The following is an 18,361-nucleotide window of genomic DNA, read 5'->3' as shown; positions in this document are numbered from 1 at the left end:
TGAATATTTGTTAGAGCATTCAGCGTTGTTCTTATAGAAATTGCATTCTTCTGTTTTTCACATTTTACTCGTTTGTGTAGTCTTTAATGAACCAAGTACCAGTATAACAAGTAAATCTGGCGTAACAGGATTGGAACATACACAACTGGTCCTCAGTAAAGTGTACCCCTCAGGGAGGGTATACCAGAGAGCAGCCTCCCGGCCCTGAGTGCTGAGTGCTGTACAGAGTGGAGTGGGGAACCTGGCAGAGGTCAGTGCAAAGAGTTTTACTACATACTTGCTCGGGCCCTTCAATAGGCCTTTTACTCTTTCCCTCCCAGCCATCATTCCCTTCTGCTAGGACACTCTTCTCACTGTTGCCGAGTTATCCCTTGGGTCTCAGTTTAGCTGTCCCTTCCTGCAGGAAGCCCACCCTGCCCCCTTCAGGCGAAGCCAGAGGTCACTCTTGTGTGCTTTCATAGTGCCCCCTACTTTCCCATCAGGGAACTTACACCCCTATGTACACATACCTCTTACAGAACGATAACCCTGGCTTGTAGAGATTTGTCTGCGTCGTTCATCAGTGGGTTCCTAGCACCTAGGACATGACTGGCATAGAGTAAGTGCTCCAGGATACTTGTGGAAGGAAGGGAGGAGGAGAGAAAGATGGCATAGAACTTATTTCTCAGAAATCTTCCAACACTCGCTAGGCTGTAGGATAAGGTAGAACCCCTTAGCATGCAGTGAAGACCCAAATGGTGGTAGTAGTAGTAACACTAGTAGTAATAGAAGTGGGAGTGGAGATGGCAGTGGTCGTAACGGTTATAAGAAGACTAACACCTCCACCAATAACAATACTACCGTCTGGTATTTGTGAGCTACTTAGCATTTTTGAAGATCTTCAGAGCCAGCTCCATGTTTCCCCAGCATCCCTTCTTGCCCTGTGCTCAGTCACTCGTGCTGCTGACCACACTCTGATGCCCTGTGCAACTTCGCTCATCCCTGCCTTGGGTCTTGTTACCCTTCATTCTGGTCTACACATTTCCCTGTTCTCGCCTGTTATCCCACTCTGCCCCCAGAGTCGGACCCAGATTACCAACTGTCTGTCCTGGGCCCAGCCCTACCACTTCTTCCACCTCCTTGTTCCAGGTCCTTCTCCATGCCTTCATTCCCTCATCCTAGCTCTCTGTGCTGGAATCTTATCTCCATCTCACTCCAGGACATAGGGGAGCTTCACAAAGATCGTCTTGGAACCCCTGCAGATTCTCTGCTTTTGCCTTTGTACCCACATAAGGCTCATCCAGCAGTGAGGGGGGTATTTCCTAAGGAAAGAAAACATCCCCCCAGTGACTAATGAGTTTTAACGTTAGAGAAAACATGACCATTTTATTTTTTTTCTTTTTGACACTCAGCATGTAACTGCCAGGCCTTCAGAAAGCGAGAGAAAGGGGTCAAATCTTCCTCCTTCCAGCTTTTAACAGAACATCGTAGAGGAGGAAAGAGCGGCTGTGAGTCAAGTGCTTGGGGAAGAGATGGCAGGCGTGTGGATCTGGCGGATATTAGATTTTCCAGATTTCATAATTTTCATTTGTCTCCTGTTGTTAGTCTTAGCAGCTTTAATTTCTCTGCGCATAGCAATCATAGCATGTGTGCACAGAGACCCTTCTGAGCTGGTGACTGGGGCACTGAGAAATGCAGGGAGGAAGGTAACCAAATGCCAGATTGTAGGGAATCAAGTCCAGAATTTGGGAAGTGTGTTTCTGCATAAGCGCCTGATCCCCTGCATAGACCCCAGGACTGTGGATACTCCTGTCTATGTACCTGCAATGCTGGACTCACCCATTGTGGTTGTGAATGTGATTTTCTTTCCTCTGCCTTTTGAAGTTGGTTGCTTGTTTTCACATACTTAAGATAATATTCTGCTATAATGGAGTATTCTACCTGGAAGAGATCGAACATTCTCACGGCCAACAGAGACTCCTCAGGGCTCTGAAACAGAACGAGAAGCCGCCAGTTTTTGGCAGAAGAGGCAACACATAAGGATCCTGGATAATGTTAGACGTTGCCTGCTTAGACACTGTCAGCGCTGGACTGAAAGCGGATTTGATGAAAGTGGTCCATGGTGTTCAGCCAACATTGGGGCCCTTTGTGCATCTCCTGGTTCTCTGGGTAGTGCAGTGGTTAACACACTCAACTACTAACCAAAAGGTTGACAATTAGAACTCACCCAGAGGCTCCTTGGAAGAAGGACCTGGTCCGTTTCTGAAAGATCACAACCTTGAAAACCCTGTGGAGCCATTCTACTCAGCTCACACGGAGTTGCCATGAATCAGAGCCGACTTGACAGCAAATGGTGCATTTCCTGGCTATTCTGAACACTCCAGTATGTCATGGCAGAGTGTGGCTATGGAAACGTAGTGGTGTGAAGCCTTAAGACTCCACATTCCAGAAACGCTTTGCTAAGCCCAGGAGATGGAAGCTCTGTAAAGAAGAAAGCCAGACAGTGTTGCAGCTGCAGAGTGCTCTCAGTGCTTCCCGGACGGGTTTGGAAAACACTGTGTACCCAGAGGCTCTGCCCATGTGGACTGTAGCCCTATGGTGCTTTTTCCTTTGCTGTTTTTTTCTTCCTGGGACAGATGTTTACATGGAAATGTGATCTTTAATTCCTTAGAGATCCATCTGCCTGCTGTTAATTCCTCTTTTGAAGTCGTAATCTTTTATATAATGCTTTCCAGTTAGCTGGACTCTGAGTTCGGTGTTATATGTCACAGATGGGAAAATTCGGTGGACTTGCGGAGTGCCATTTGGACATAAAAGAATCAGCTACAGTGGTTGGAGGCAAAGACCTGGAAGTCGTCAATCTCCAAAGCCCGGTGGAAATGAAGTTTGGTTGTCTGTCATTTTTGACCCCCCGTATCTGACTTAATTCTTTCACAGATACAGAAGCATGCAAAGGGGTAAACAAGCCTGATTTTTACCTGGGCATCTCTGTTATGATGGAAGTTTCCCGGTGCTTATAAAGAACAAAGCTGCAAATTCACAGACCAACATACCAGTTGGTCGCAGGAGACCTGTGTTGTTGTTGCTCTTGCATGCCATCAAGTTAATTCTGACTCATAGCAACCCTACAGAACAGAGTAGAACTGCCCCATAAGGCTCCCTAGGCTGTGATATTTACAGGAGCACATCACCGGGTCTTCTCCCACGGAGCCACTGATGGATTTAAACTGCTGACCTTTCGCTTAGCCAGGTGCTTAACCAGTGCACCACCAGGGCTCTTCTGCCTTTAGATCCAAATCTGCTCAAAGTTGCCAGTGTAGGAAACAGGAAGACGAGAGTTTGCCATTTATTGATATTCACCTGCTCTGGCTAAGGCCTGAAATTGCTCCCACACTCCCAGACTACTTCAGGAAACACTTACAGTATGCTCTTGGGAGCTCCTTGGCTACCACCAGCTACCCAGAGCCCAAACAGCTGCATACGTGTGACAGAGCTGCTGTGGCGGACTCTGCTCTGGATTCCTGCTCTGGCGCCTGCAGAAAGTGGGAGTCTGTGAGATCGTTGGACCTGAGAACAGAAGCCAAGTGCCCAAAGGGGCCAGGCTCCTTACTTACTCCCTCTCCCTCCAGCTGCTTGAGAATAGCCAACCAGAGAGGTACCAACTGTCCGGGAATTGTTGGGAAACAGTCCGTGTTTGGGGTTACTCAGTTTCACGTGCGCGTTAGAATAACCTGACACAGGTTTGTCAGCCTGCTCTGGACCTGATTGATGAGCACCCCACAGAGTGAGCCCTCATTTAACAGAAGGGTAGAGCCCATTGGCTAATAGGCATAATGGGGTTGGAACTTTAGAAAGAATACTTACATTTCACTTGTATTTATATTTTCTCGTTCTGTTAAACAACTTTGGTGTGTGGGAAGGAGGGGCACATTAGCACTGAGTAATGAAGAAAAGGCTGTCACGCTAAGCCAGTTGAGGTTGTACAACACGTTCCTTTCCCTGTGTTGCAGAAGATACTGATGTGGAATGACATGAGGAATGAGTAGTTACAGGCTTTTCTCCTGGCTAGACGTGTGGGATGAGGGGGGTGACGAACCTCTGTCTTTCTGTGTAGAAGGGCCCAGGCAGAGCTATAGCGGGAGTATGGAGCTGCACGTGGCCTTTAGCAGGTCTGATGTGGGGGCTTTCATGAACCATCACCCTCGGGCCCCACCCAGTGCTCTACCTAGAGACCTGCAGGCCAGGTTGGAAAGCCACCCTAGCAAACCTGGGTGAAGGAAGACTTCAGTGGTAGGGAATGCAGGGTGTTGTTTACCCTTCTGTGTGCATAAGTCATGGGTGCACAGTCACGCCCATAGGAACAGATTTCTACTAAGTCCTCAAAGAAGCACAAAGCAGGGGTAGAGAGCACCATTCAAATCCCACTAGGGACCACCGGAGCACGTTGCTGACACTCTCATGCCTCATCACTCAAAGCATTTAGAATCTGGTACATAATCTAGTCCTTGGCTTAAGTAAATTAATGTGGGCATTGGTGTATTAAGAAGTTCTGTTGCTGGTCTCAGGTGTGAGAACCCAAGGAACCTAGCTAGTGTTCAGGAGGTTATTATCCTGATTCATGTCAACCCTTGGCCCTTGGGTCTTGGTGGGCCACTTGGCCCACTCTGGACATGATGCTGCTGCCCCTGCAACAGTAGACAGGTACAGTTGTCCCCCTTTATCCACAGGGGATACATTCCAAGACCCCCAGTGGATGCCTGAAACCACGATTAGTAGTGAACCCTGTATATGCTGTGTTTTTTCCTATACGTATACACCTATGATGAAGTCTAATTTATAAATTATGCACAGTAAGAGGTCAACAATGATAATTAATGATAAATTAGAACAATTATAACAGAATATTGCAATAAAAGTTACGTCAATGTGGTCTCTTTGGCATATCCAAATTGCCAGCATCACTACTCTCGTGCTTTGGGGCCGTTATTAAAATAAGAGTTACTTAAACACAAGCACTGCGAGACTCCTACAGTCAATCCAAGATGGCTGCGAAGTGACTAAATGACTAACAGGTGGGTAGCCTATACAGCGTGGATACACTGGACAAGGGGGTGATTCATGTCCCAGGCTGGACAGAGCAGGACAGTACAAGATTTCATCATGCTACTCAAAACAGCGTGCAACCTAAAACTTAAGAATAGTTCATTTCTGAAATTTTCTAATATTTTTGGACTGTGGTTACCTACGGGTAACTGAAACTGAGGATAAGGGAGGACTGCTGTATATTGGCCATGCTTCTCCGGAGAAACAGAACCAATAGGAGATACAGATTTTATATATTTATATATGGAAATCCTGGTGGCGTAGTGGTGAAGTGCTGCGGCCGCTAACCAAGGGGCCGGCAGTTCAAATCTGCTAGGCGCTCCTTGGAAACTCTATGGGGCCGTTCTACTCTGTCCTATAGGGTCGCTATGAGTTGGAATCGACTCGACGGCACTGGGTTTCTGGGGTTTTTTTTATGTATATATATATACATATATATATATAAAATATGGAGCCCTGGTGGTGCAGTGGTTAATAGCTCAGCTGCTAATGAAAAGGTCGGTTATTTGAATCCACCAGCCCCTCCATGGAGACTCTCTGGGTTGTACTCTGTCCTATAGGGTCGCCATTAGTCAGGATCGGCTCAGCGGCAGTGGGTTTTGTAGTGGCCCCATGTGACAGAGTAGAACTTCCCCGTAGGGTTTTCTAGGCTGAAATCTTTACAGGAGCAGATCGCCACGTCTTTCTCCCCTGGAGCCACTGGGTGGGCTTGAACCACCAACCTTTTGGTTAGCAGCTGAGTGCTTAACCATTGCGCTGTCAGGGCTCCTATACAGAGAGACAGAGAGATTGATTTGCTTTAAAGAGTTGGCTTACGAGATTGTGGGAGCTGTTAAGCCGGAAATCAGTAGATCAGGTGGCAGGCTGGAAGCTGGCAATCTTGAGTCCGAAATCCATAGGCCAAACAGACTGGAAACTCTGGCAAGATGTTTATGTTACAGTCTTGAGGCAGGATCCTTCTTTATTCAGGAAACCCGTTTTTGCTCTTAAAGCCTTCACCCGATTGGATGAGACTCATCTAGTTTGGAGAGTAGGCTATTTAATGTCATAGTCTAAAAAATTATGGAGGGTAATGTGTTTTGCTTAAGGTCATCTGATTATAAATGTTAATCATTTTTAAATCCCTTCACAATGACATCTAGGCTAGTATTTGATCAAACAATTGGGTACCATAGCCTAGCCAAGTTGACCTATAGAATTAACTATCACACCAGAGGTACATCTCTGTGTGTTGTTAGCATCTCTGTAGACAGGCCACATGTATAGTTCTTCAGCCACCCTTATAGCGAGGTCTGTCATGTCTTAGCAGACCTGTGTATTTTAGCACAGAAGCCGGAAGAGTTTCCAAATCCAAATTCTAGGCTGGTAAAACTTAACGAAGAAGATGGTTCCCAGTAAAGATACCAGCCAATGAACCAGTTGCCGTCAAGTCAGTTCTGTCTTTCGGCAATCCCCTGTGTGTCGGGGTAGAACTATGCTCCGTAGGGTTTTCAGTGGCTGGTTTTTCAGATATAGATCACCAGGCCTTTCTTCCAAGGTGCCTCTGGGTGGATTCGAGCCACCAACCTTTCAGTTAGTAGTAGCCCAGCGCTTAATCCTTTAAGCCACTGAGAGACCCCTCCAGTCATGATTGTTCATATTTATTGTGTTAACTATTTACCAAGCAGTGTTCTGAGGGCTTGCCCAGTAGAAACTCATTTAATCTTTAGAGTATTCTGCTAAGATAGTTACTAATTTTACCCCATCTAGTAGGTGAGGAAACTGAGGCCCAGAAGAGTTAAGAAACCTGCCCGAGGTCATAAAAAAGTGGCAAAGCTGGTGTTTGAACCTGGTGTTGCTTCAGTTTGTGTTGTTAACCACTAGAATGAACTGCTAGCTACAGGATGCAGAGACTCCAGCAGGTGCGGCCCCGAAGCACAGCATTGCAGACTGCATCTCAGTGAAGTCTTGCTCGTCTTGATTGAGGATCTTCCATGTGCTAAACCCTTGGACTCACAGTCTAAAGAAGGAGTCAGGCAGGCAACTGATGAGCGGCACCTGGTGAACAGTGCCTTTCTGGAAGTGTAAATAAGATGTGGAAGCAGCACAGAAGAGGGAATGAGGAACTCAGTGGAGAAGGAGGAAAGTGGGAGAAAATGCTGCCAGAGGGGATTACCTTCTGAGCTAGGTTTTGCAGAATGAGTAAGAGTTCACCAAATGCACTCAGGTAGGCATAACAGGCTGGAACAATAGCATGCAGAGGACAGAGGTATGAGACCAAAAACCAAGACCTGCTGCCACCGAGTCTATTCTGACTCATAGCGACCCAATAGGACAGAGTAGAACTGCCCCATAGGGTTTCCAAAGAGTGGCTGGTGGATTTGGACTGCCGACCTTTTGGTTAGCTGCCGAGCTCTTAACCAAGGTATGAGACAGCAGGGAATTTTTTTAAGGAGGAAGTACAACAAGTCCGTTAGCGTGGATGGGTGATGCAGCCCAAGGGGGGAGATCAGGAGTGTTGTAACGGGAGAGGCAGAAAGAGCCTGGTTTTCCATGCCCGAAACCTGACTTTCCCTGGGGGATGTAGGCAATTTATCATCATCTCAAAACAAGATCCAGAACCGCAAACCTTGATGCATTCAGTTGTAGTGTTCTTTTTCCTCTAGTTTTATTATTACAATTATGGACAGAAAAGACGACAAAAGTGAATAAGCTCCATAAATGATGTATATTGACATTGTGCTAAAAAGAATGTTGTTTTCTGATTCCCTCCATGCGCTTATTTCTCTGTTTTTTCATCAGCAGTTCCCCTTGGGGAACTGGTTATTCTCAGATACCAAGATAAGTATTTTTGAGGCTTTTTTTTTTTTTTTTTAAGTGCCCTTTGATTGCATAAAAGCATTGCATAGAACTATTGCCAGGAGTATCTTTATAGCAGAAATGGAGGCTAAGGCAGATTATGTAATTGTGTCCTTAATGTGTTCTCTGAACCTAACATGCTGCTAGCATAAAAAAAAACCTAATCATCATAATGGCGTGAGTGTCTTTCTTGCTCACCAGCCTCTGGCACGATTGCGCTGGCGTTGTTTACTACAGAACAGAAATCGATGGTTTAAATGTGGTGTGAGTGTGAACCAGCTCTGGCCACCCTGACTCTCCGCTCCACTCCAGCCGGCCTGTGCAGCCCCTTGCAGCTCCTCTACAGAGCGGGGCTCATGTGTACGCATGGTCTCGCCTGTGAATGTTTGGATGAGGGGAGGCAGCACTTCCCCTCCATGGAGGAAGCCTGGTTGCGTTTTGCGAGGCGAGCAGAACACCATCTGGCAGAGGAGGTGACGGGAGAGTGCAAACACTGCTGTGAAGTCGATGAATGCTTAATGGCTACAGAATTTTTTTTTTTTAATTTGAACCTTTGTATTTAGTTTGTTTGTTTGTTCTTTTTTGTTTGTTTGTTTTTTAGAATAGTCCTTATCAGTGGCAGAAGATCCTTCTGTAGTATCTTTTCAGTGCTGCCGTACCGTGACAGTACCCAGGCCGGGTATGTATATACGTGCATGCTTTGTCGTTCTCTGGGTGAACTGATGTACGTGATGTGGCCACCCTCTCCACTTTCAAGAACACACCTTGCTTTGACACTGCAAATTCAGTGTTCATAAATTTGAAAGAAAAAAAGTTCCACGTTCTTTTCAGCCAGAAAGCTCCCTTGTTGTTGGTGTGCATGCGCGCACGTGTGTGTGTGTGTGTGTGTGTGTGTGTGTCTCCACTCCATAGTGTCTTTTGTTTCTGAATGTGCATTTTGTCACCCGTTTCCAAATTGTGAAACAAAAGCAATATAGGTGTGCCACCTCCCTTATGGCCACTTTGACTTTTGGAGAAAGGTAGGTCAGAAAATGAATCGGACCAAGCCATGTGGCTACCCTACCTCCTTGCATCTTGGGCTTGGGGTTGGGAACCTGACCAGCAAGCTGGAGCTGCCACTGCTGGGCAAAATTTTAAAGCAAAGTGGTACCAGGACCAGATGTGTGTGATTAGTTACAGACCAGAAGGGCACACGCAACTCTGTAGTAAGCCCCCATTTCATTTCAAAAACAGTAGATAAGTGAGGGTCTGCCCTTGCACAGCCTCTTCTCCTCATCATCAGCCCTGAACCCTGTGCCAGTTTCGTTATCTGAGTTTTGGCTCACTTGCCCTTTTTATGTTTTCCCTGTGTCCAGTGCTTGTCCTCATGGCAACTTCAGGTGTGTCAGAGTAGATCTGTGCTCCATAGGGTTTTCATTGGCTGATTTTTTTTGGAAGTAGATCACCAGGCCTTTCAGTTAGCAGCCAAGCATGTTAACTCTTTGCATCACCCAGGACAGTTCACCGTGTGGAATGTTGGTAGCATTGTAGGATGCTATCCCTGCCCTCTGCTCACTAAAAGCTAAATTGCCTTCTAGTCATTGTGTCAACCAAGGTACTACCCATATATTGCCACTGCCCTTTCAGAGGACAGTAGGGCCCAGTCCTGATTCATAATTTATTCATCTTTGACCATCTTCCATGAGTTGTATCCCTGTGGTTCCTACTCACCAACATCTTCCCTTTCCGTTTAGACCTGTCAGATTTTGGCCTGTTCAGTTCATCATGGTTCTTACCTGTATCCTAGATCATAAGCTCCATGGAACAGAAAGTAGTAGATGGAGTCCTGACTCAGTCATTTATTCAATGTGTGCCTTAAAGAGCAATAATAATCTTATTATTTATGGAGCACTTACTTCGTGCTGGTCCTTTTCATTATCTGCATCCTTAAAACAACCTTGCAAAGTAGGTGTGCTAGAAAAAGTAGCAGCAAGTCCTGCAGATCAAAGGTTTAAGGACCAGCTTGGGGTGGCTAGCTGGGAGGATTTCTTTACCTTATCAACATTTCATGGTCCTGGGTCTGGCTGCCCTTGAGGAGTGGGCTTGTTTCCTGGGGAAACTAGCTGGTACCAGCTCACAGACCTGGTGCGTGAACCCATTTGGCCAAATAAACCAAACCCAAACCCACTGCCGTTGAGTCGGTTCCGACTCATAGCGACCCTATAGGACAGAGTAGAACTGCCCCATAGAGTTTCCAGGGAGTGCCTGGCAGATTTGAACTGCTGACCTTTTGCTTAGCAGCTGTAGCGCTTAACCACTATGCCACCAGGGTTTCCCCCATTTGGCCAGTTAATTAATATAATTACAGATAATGTCCCAGGGCCAAGAATATTTGATTGAGAAGCCAACTCTTCAGACAGGGATTGGTTTGGACTATGGGATAGAAAGTGATACTGGTATAGAGTGAGCTTCTTGGATCAAGTAGACACATGAGACTACATGGGCAGCTGCTCTCTGGAGGGGAGATGAGAGGGCAGAGGGGGTCAGAAGCTGGCCGAATGGACACGAAAGTAGAAAGTGGAGAGAAGGAGTGTGCTGTCTCATTAGGGGGAGAGCAGCTAGAAGTATATAGCAATTTTTGTATGAGAGACTGACTTGATTTGTAAACTTTCGCTTAAAGCACAATAAAAATTAAAAAAAAAAAAAAAGAATATTTTGTTGTAACCAGCCAATAAGCACACCTCCAGCAGGATCTGAGTCATCAGTGGAAGGCTGCTTAACTAGAGCAGGAATCAGAACAAGCAGAATTAGCCAAGTGGGTATGCAAAGGCACCAGGAAAAATAGGCTCATGCTAAAGGAAGGGACACTTCTGAATTCATTCTATGAAGCTAACATAACCCTGATATGAAAACCAGGCAAAGACACCACAAACAAAAATTACGGACCAATATCTCTCATGAATATTGATGTAAAAATTCTCAACAAAATTCTAGCGAATAGAATTCAGCATCATATCAAAAAAATAATACACCACAACCAAGTGGGATTCATACCAGGTTGCAAGGATGATTCAACGTTAGAAAATCAATGAACATAATCCAGCACATAAATAAAATGAAAGAATCACATGATCATCTTAATCAACACAGAAAAGGCATTCAACAAAGTCCAACACCCATTCCTGATAAAAACTCTCAATAAAATAGGCATAGAAGGGAAATTCCTCAACACAATAAAGGGCATCTATACAAAACCAACAGCCAACATTATTCTTAAAGGAGAGAGATTGAAAACATTCCCCTTGATAACAGGAACAAGGTAAGGATGCCCTTTATCACTACTCCTATTTAACATTGTGCTGGAAGTCCTAGCTAAAGCAATAAGGCAAGAAAACAAACACACACACATCCAAATTGGTGATGAAGAAGTAAAACTGTCTCTGTTTGTGAATGATACGCTGCTGTACATAGAAAACCCCAAAGACTCCATGAGAAAACTACTGGAACTAATAAAAGGACTCAGCAGAGTAACAGGATATAAGATAAACATACAAAAATCAGTTGACTTCCTATACACCAGTAAAGCGAAGGAAACCCTGGCGGCATAGTGGTTAAGTGCTATGGCTGCTAACAAAAAGGTTGGCAGTTGGTATCCACCAGGTGCTCCTTGGAAACTCTATGGGGCAGTTCTACTCTGTCCTATAGGGTCCCTATGAGTCAAAATTGACGGCAATGGGTTTTTTTTTTTTTTTTTTTTTTAATAAAAAGAACAATGAAAAAGAAATCAGGAAAGCAATATCATTTATAATAGCCCCTAAAAAAAAAAATACTTCAGAATAAATCTAACCAGGATGTAAAAGACCTATACAAAGAAAATTACTTTTTTTTTCACTGCAAGAAACCAAAAGAGACCTACATAAATGGAAAAACATACCATGCTCATGTATGGGTAGACTTAACATTGTGAAAATGTCAATTTTACCCAAAGCAATCTACAAATACAATGCAATCCTGATCTAAATACCAACAGCATTCTTTAACAAGATGCAAAAACTAAACATTAAGTTTATATGGAAAGGGAAGAGGCCCCAGATAAGTAAAGCAGTATTGAAGAAGAAAAATAAAGTAGGAGGACTCGCACTACCTGACCTCAGAACCTACTATACAGCTATGGTAGTCAAAACAGCCTGGTACTGGTATAATGACAGATGCATTGACCAATGGAACGGAATTGAGAACCCAGATATAAATCCATCCACCTACAGTCACCTGATCTTTGACAAAGACCCAAAGTCCATCAGGTGGGGGACAAGACAGTCTTTTTAAAAAATAGTGCTGGCAAAACTGGATGTACATGTGCAGAAAAAAGAAACAGGACCCATACCTCACATCATATACAAAAACTAATTCAAAATGGATCAAAGACCTAGATGTAAAACCAAAAGCTATAAAGAGCATAGAAGAAAAAATAAGGGCAATGTTAGAGACCCTAATATATGGCATTAGCAGGATACAAACCATAGCTAGTAATATGCAAACTCACAGAAGATAAGCCAGATAACTGGGATCTTCTAAAACTTAAACACTCATGCTCATCAAAAGACTTGACCAAAAGAGTAAAAAGAGATCCTACAAAGATTCTGTATCTGTCATTATACCAACACCAGGCAGTTTTGACTACCGTAGGTGTATAGTATGTTCTGAGCCAAATTTTTGGCTATGACATATCAGACAAAAATCTGTAAAATCTACAGGAGAATCCAACACCTCTACCACAAAAAAGACAATCCAATTTAAAAATGGGCAAAAAATATGAACAGACATGTCACCAAAGAAGACATTCAGGCAGCTAACAGACACATTAGGTAATGCTCGCGATCACTAGCCATTGGAGAAATGCAAATCAGAACTACAATGAGATACTATTTCACCCCTACATTACTGGCAAAAAAACAGAAAATAACAAATGTTGGAGAGGCTGCAGGGAGATTGGAATTCTTATGCACTGCTGGTGGGAATGCAAAATGATACAACGATTTAGAAAATGATACAGCTGTTCCTTAAAAAGCTACAAATAGAAATACCATATGATCTAGCAGTCACACTCCTAGGAATATATCCTAGAGAAATAAGAGCCGTCACACAAATAGACATATGCATACCCATGTTTACTGCATTATTGTTCACAATAGTAAAAAGATGGAAACAACCTAGGTGCCCATCAACAGATGAATGGATAAACTATGGAACATACACGCAATGGAATACTACTCAACAATAAAGAACAATGATGAATCTGTGAAGCCTCTCACAACATGAATGAATCTGGAGGGCAGTGTACTGAGTGCAATAAATCAATCACAAGAGGACAAATATTGTATGAGACCACAACTAAAAACCCATAAAAAGATTTACACACAAAAAGAAACAATCTCTGATGGTTATGAGGGAAGGGAGAAGTGGGGAGGGAAAAACACTAACTAGACAATAGATAAGTGGTAACTTTGGTGGAGGGTAAGACAGTATACAATACTGGGGAAGCCTCCAGCACAACTTGTACTGCCAAGGTCATGGAAGCTCCATAGACATATCCAGATTCCCTGAGGGACCAAATTACTGGGCTTAGGGCTGTGGGGACCGTGGTTTCAGGGGACATCTAGCTCAACTGGTATAACATAGTTTATAGAGAAAATGTTCTACATTCTACTTTGGTGAGTTGCGTCTGGGGTCTTAAAAGCTTATGAGCGGCCATCTAAGGTACTGCATTGGTCTCACCCCATCTGGAGCAAGTGAGAATGAACAAAACCAAGAACACAAGGGAAAGATTAGTCCAAAGGACTAATGGACCACAAGTACCACACCCTCCACCAGACTGAGTCCAGCACAAGTAGATGGTACCTGGCTACCACCATCGACTGCTCTGACAGGGATCACAATAGAAGGTCCTGGACAGAGCTGGAGAAAAATGTAGACAAAAATTCTAACTCAGGAAAAAAAAAAAGACCAAGTTTACTGGTCTGACAGAGACTGGAGAAAACCCGAGAGTATGGTTCCCAGACACCCTTTTAGCTTAGTAATAAAGTCACTCTGAGGTTCACCCGTCAGCCAAAGATTAGATAGGCCCATGAAACAGAACGAGACTAAAGGGGCACAACAACCCAGGGGTAAGGATGAGAAGACAGGTGAGGACAAGAAAACTGGTAATGGGGAACCTAAGGTCGAGAAGAGGAGAGTGTTGACATGTCGCGGGATTGACAACCAATGTCACAAAACAGTATGTATTATTAATTATTTTATGAGAAGCTAGTTTTCTCTGTAAACCTTCATCTAAAGTACAATAAAAAAAAAATTTTTTTAATGCAAATCCAGAAAAAAAAAAGTAGGCTGATGCCTTAACTTCTTGAGAGGGTTGGTTTTATTAGTGAGACTGAACAATTCATTTTGTTTGCCAGGACGTCTTCTCTCCTGGACAAGGCTCAGGTGGGCACTGCCCATGTTTGCCTCTTTTTTTGGACTTCCCTTGCTCACCAGCACCCTTTCTTATTGATGTATTCTTTACTTAGACACGTTCCATTTATTCTTCTGAGTGTTTACTATGTGACTAGATATTAGGAATGGAGGTGGTGAAATTGGAGCTGGTTCCTGCCTTCCTGGAACTTAACTAGCCAGAGAGGAACGACATTAAAATTACCTCTATGATTAAATACAATTTTTAATAAAGATATTCAGGCAGGTTTGTCAAGGCTTCCTGACCTGTCTCATTCTGTTTCTTTAAGAGAGTTTGGCTTTTCTATGCTTTAATCTCATTTCCAAGTTTTGGGGTCCCTTCACTATGGTACCAAGTACTTATCTCCATTTATAGATAAGACCACTGATGCTCAAGAACTGAGGTCTCAAACATCAACTTTGTACCAGAGCAGGAATTTGAGTCCAAGATGGCGCACCCCTCTGTTTTTCCGTGGCCCACAGTGGCAGACAGGCGAGGCAAGTTCTGTATTCACTGAAACCCTTCTGTGAAATGGAGCTTTTATGATCTCCACCTCACAGAGGTTAACAGGATTCCAGGAGTGACTATGTACAAGGTTCCCAGTGAAGGACCTGGCTCCTGGACAGGTTGGTGGGCTCACTCCTAAAGGACCCTGTGTATCTTACAGAAAAAGACAGGTGGGGTCAGCGTGGAGAACTTCAGGGACATACAGATTTCTGCTTAGGCAAATCATTTACCTTCTGTGAGCCTCCGTTTCCTCCTGTGTAGAATGGGGATGCTAAGTTACTATCTTGCACAGTGAATTTGGAAATTACAGCATTTTTTGCAAAGCCAGTTGTTTTTGCTCTTATGTTCCATCGAGTTGGTTTCAATTTATAGCAACCCTGTGTACCTCAGAACGAAACACTGCCTGATCCCACACCATGCGCACAATTGTCATGCTTGAGCCCATTGTTGCAGCCACTGTGTCAGTCCATCTCATTGAGCATCTTCCTCTTTCCTGCTAACCCTCTACTTTACCAAGCATGAGGGACTGATCCCTCTTGACAACATATCCAAAGTATGTAGGACGCAACCTCACCATCCTTGCTTCTGAGGAGCATTCTGGTTGTATTTCTTCCAAGACAGATCTGTTCGTTCTTTTGGCGGTCATGGTATAGTCAATATTCTCTGCCAACACCATAATTCAAAGGCGTCAGCTCTTCTTCAGTCTTCCTTATTCATTGTCCAGCTTTGGCACGCATATGATGCAATTGAAAATACCACGGCTTGGGTCAGGCGCACCTTAGTCTCCAAGGTGACATCTTTGCTTTTCGACACTTTAAAGAGGTCCTCTGTAGCAGATTTGCCCAATGCAATGCGTCTTTTGATTTCCTAACTACTGCTTCCATGGGTATTGATTGTGGATCCAAGTGAAATGAAATCTTTGACAACTTCAGTCAAAGCCAGTAGGGATCCAAAAAGTTAAATTACCCAGGACAAGATCACCAAAACCATCTACATTCAGCATCCTTACAGATCTCTGTGGCTCTCTTGTATTTTTAAACACCTCAGAGAAATTCTAGCTGGAAGCTAGCTGGTGCTAGGGTCCTGGTTAATGTCTATCAGTTCCTGGGTCTCCTTCCCCACTGCTGTGAAGGCCTCATGGTGTCAGGGTCATCTCATAGGATCCTCAGTACACTCAGCTATTCTGTCTGTTGGCCCTGAATGGAAAGAAAGAAAACGAGTGTGTGGGGCTACAGGACAGAACCTTTTACAGCTGAAAGGTATTTTAGAGAGGAACGAGTTCAAACCCACTAAAACCCAAACCAAACCCAACCCATTGCCGTCAAGTCAGTGCTGACTCATAGCGACGCTGTAGGGCAGAGTAGAGCTGCCCCATAGGATTTCCAAGGCCATAATCTTTACGGAAGCAGACTGTCACATCTTTCTCCCACGGGAGCCACTGGTGAGCTCAGACCACTGACCTTTCAGTTAACAGCTGAGCGCTTCATCACTGTGCCACCAGGGCTCTTACTCAGACCCACTACTCCTCTAAATTTTATAGATGAGGAAACCAAGGTGCAGAAAGGTTAATTTTCTATAAAAATAACAGTTGGCTTCTTTGTTAGACTTAACAGAAGAAAGAACGTGCCCATTTCTACAGCAGATTCTACTGCAGTCCTCACATAGGAAACTGGGAATGCATTTCAGAGCGTCGTAATTTAGCAGCAGGATTAAGAAGCATTCTCCTTTATTTTAATTTTTTAATAAGCAGACATCCTATTTATGAATAATTTCTATCTACCATAGTTAGGAATTTTGTTTTTACTAACTATATAAAAACATTTATTCTAATAAGTTATGTACATACATATATTGAGCTACTTTAATTCATGTACGTATTAACTAATACCTTTCCACTGTAGAAGATTCCTTTTAAGCTGAAACTGTTTCTGGGACTAACCCAAACCAGACCCATTGCTGTGTCGAGTTGATTCCAACTCCCAGTGACCCTACAGGACAGAGTAGAATTGCCCCATGGGGTTTCCAAGGCTGTAAATCTTTATGGAAGCAGACTGCCACATATTTCTCCTGCAGAGCAGCTGGTGGATTGGAACCGCCAAACTTTTGGTTAGCAGCCCAGCGCTTAATCACGGTGCCACCAGGGCTCATTTATCTGAGACTAAGACTTAGATGGTAGAATATCAGGGATGGGAGGACTTTAGAGATCATGTGGTGTAACCTTCCTGCTTCACAAAGAAGACACAGGGAGGTGAAGCCTTCCACCTTTACACATGACGCCAGCAGAGTCAGTGCTAGAACTGGCTCTCCCGGCCACTCCTGCTTCTGGCTTCATGTTTCCGACTCCAGTGTTTCCATTGCACTTATGCATGCGGATTAGTCCACATGTGCCTGTTTATTCAGAACAAGCACAGCTTCCCCTGAAGGGGATAGTGTACAGCTTCAACTTTATCACAAGAAAGCTCTAAAAACAGGAAACACAAAAGTTCATCCAGCATGTACTTGAACCTCCTTTGCATGGGAAGCATCTATCAGGATGGCCTTATCTTTCCGTTTTTTGTTTTCTGGCTTCTCATTCTGTGCTGGTGCTTCCCAAGTCCGGTGCTCACGTCTTGGCTTGGTCTGCTTTCTACCCTGACCCTGATGTTTTGCTCTTTGTTTTGCAGTGAAGCTGAACACTTACTTTGACTCTTGACATCACTTGTCGAAAGTAGATCAATCTTGGGAGAGGTTTTACCATCTGTACTGGGTTGAATAGTGTCCCCCCAAAATCTGTTTCCTTCCTGGAACCTCAGAATGTGACCTTATTTGAAAATAGGGTCATTTCAGTTGTAATTATTTAAGGCGGGGTGAACCCTAATCCAATGTGATGGTGTCCTTGTGAGAAGAGAGAGACATAGGGAGAAGGCCACGGAGGCAGAGGTTGGAGTGATGTGTCTGTAAGCCAAGGACTGGCAGTAACACCAGAAGCTAAGAGAAGGGCACAAAACAGATTCTCCACTAGAGCCTTCAGAGCAAACATAGCCCTGCTGATTACCTTGATTTTTTGGACTTCTGGCCTCCAGAACTGTGAGATAATAAACTCCTGTTGTTTTAAGGCCCCCAGTTTGTGCTAATTTGTTACAGAAGCCCTAGAAAACCAGAACACCATGCACTCATGCATTATCTGGGTATTCAGTCATTTGTTCGGCCCCAGGGAGTACAAGGCTTGATGGACGTGGAGAGGTTTGAGTTTAAAACTCTGCTCTGCAGGAGCTTCACATTGAGTGAGAAAGCCCAACACGTGAACAATCAATCCAAGACAACTGGGGAGGTCCCAGGGAGGCATTGGAGAGTGCTTCACCCCCAAATCCTTATCAATGCCCACATTTAAAATAAATCTACATCTTAAGTAAAAACAAAGTGTTTGCTATGTAAAGTTTCTTTATGCCCATCCATCCTGTCCCTGCACTCCTATGTAGAAATTCAAGT

General features: G+C 44.1%; 1 protein-coding gene across 1 annotated transcript in view; it reads left to right on the top strand.

Annotated features, from left to right (window-relative positions):
* Window positions 1-18,361, top strand: part of CABLES1 (Cdk5 and Abl enzyme substrate 1) — a 145,128-nt gene that overhangs the window by 79,626 nt on the left and 47,141 nt on the right. Inside the window, exon 4 of the mRNA XM_064293222.1 lies at window positions 8,522-8,599. Within this exon, the coding sequence (XP_064149292.1) occupies window positions 8,522-8,599 (78 nt within the window). The remainder of the gene's footprint in view (window positions 1-8,521; window positions 8,600-18,361) is intronic.

This window comes from Loxodonta africana, chromosome 11 (assembly GCF_030014295.1).
Source record: "Loxodonta africana isolate mLoxAfr1 chromosome 11, mLoxAfr1.hap2, whole genome shotgun sequence".
Taxonomy (NCBI): Eukaryota; Metazoa; Chordata; class Mammalia; order Proboscidea; family Elephantidae; genus Loxodonta; species Loxodonta africana.
This window is presented reverse-complemented; position numbering and strand designations above follow the sequence as displayed.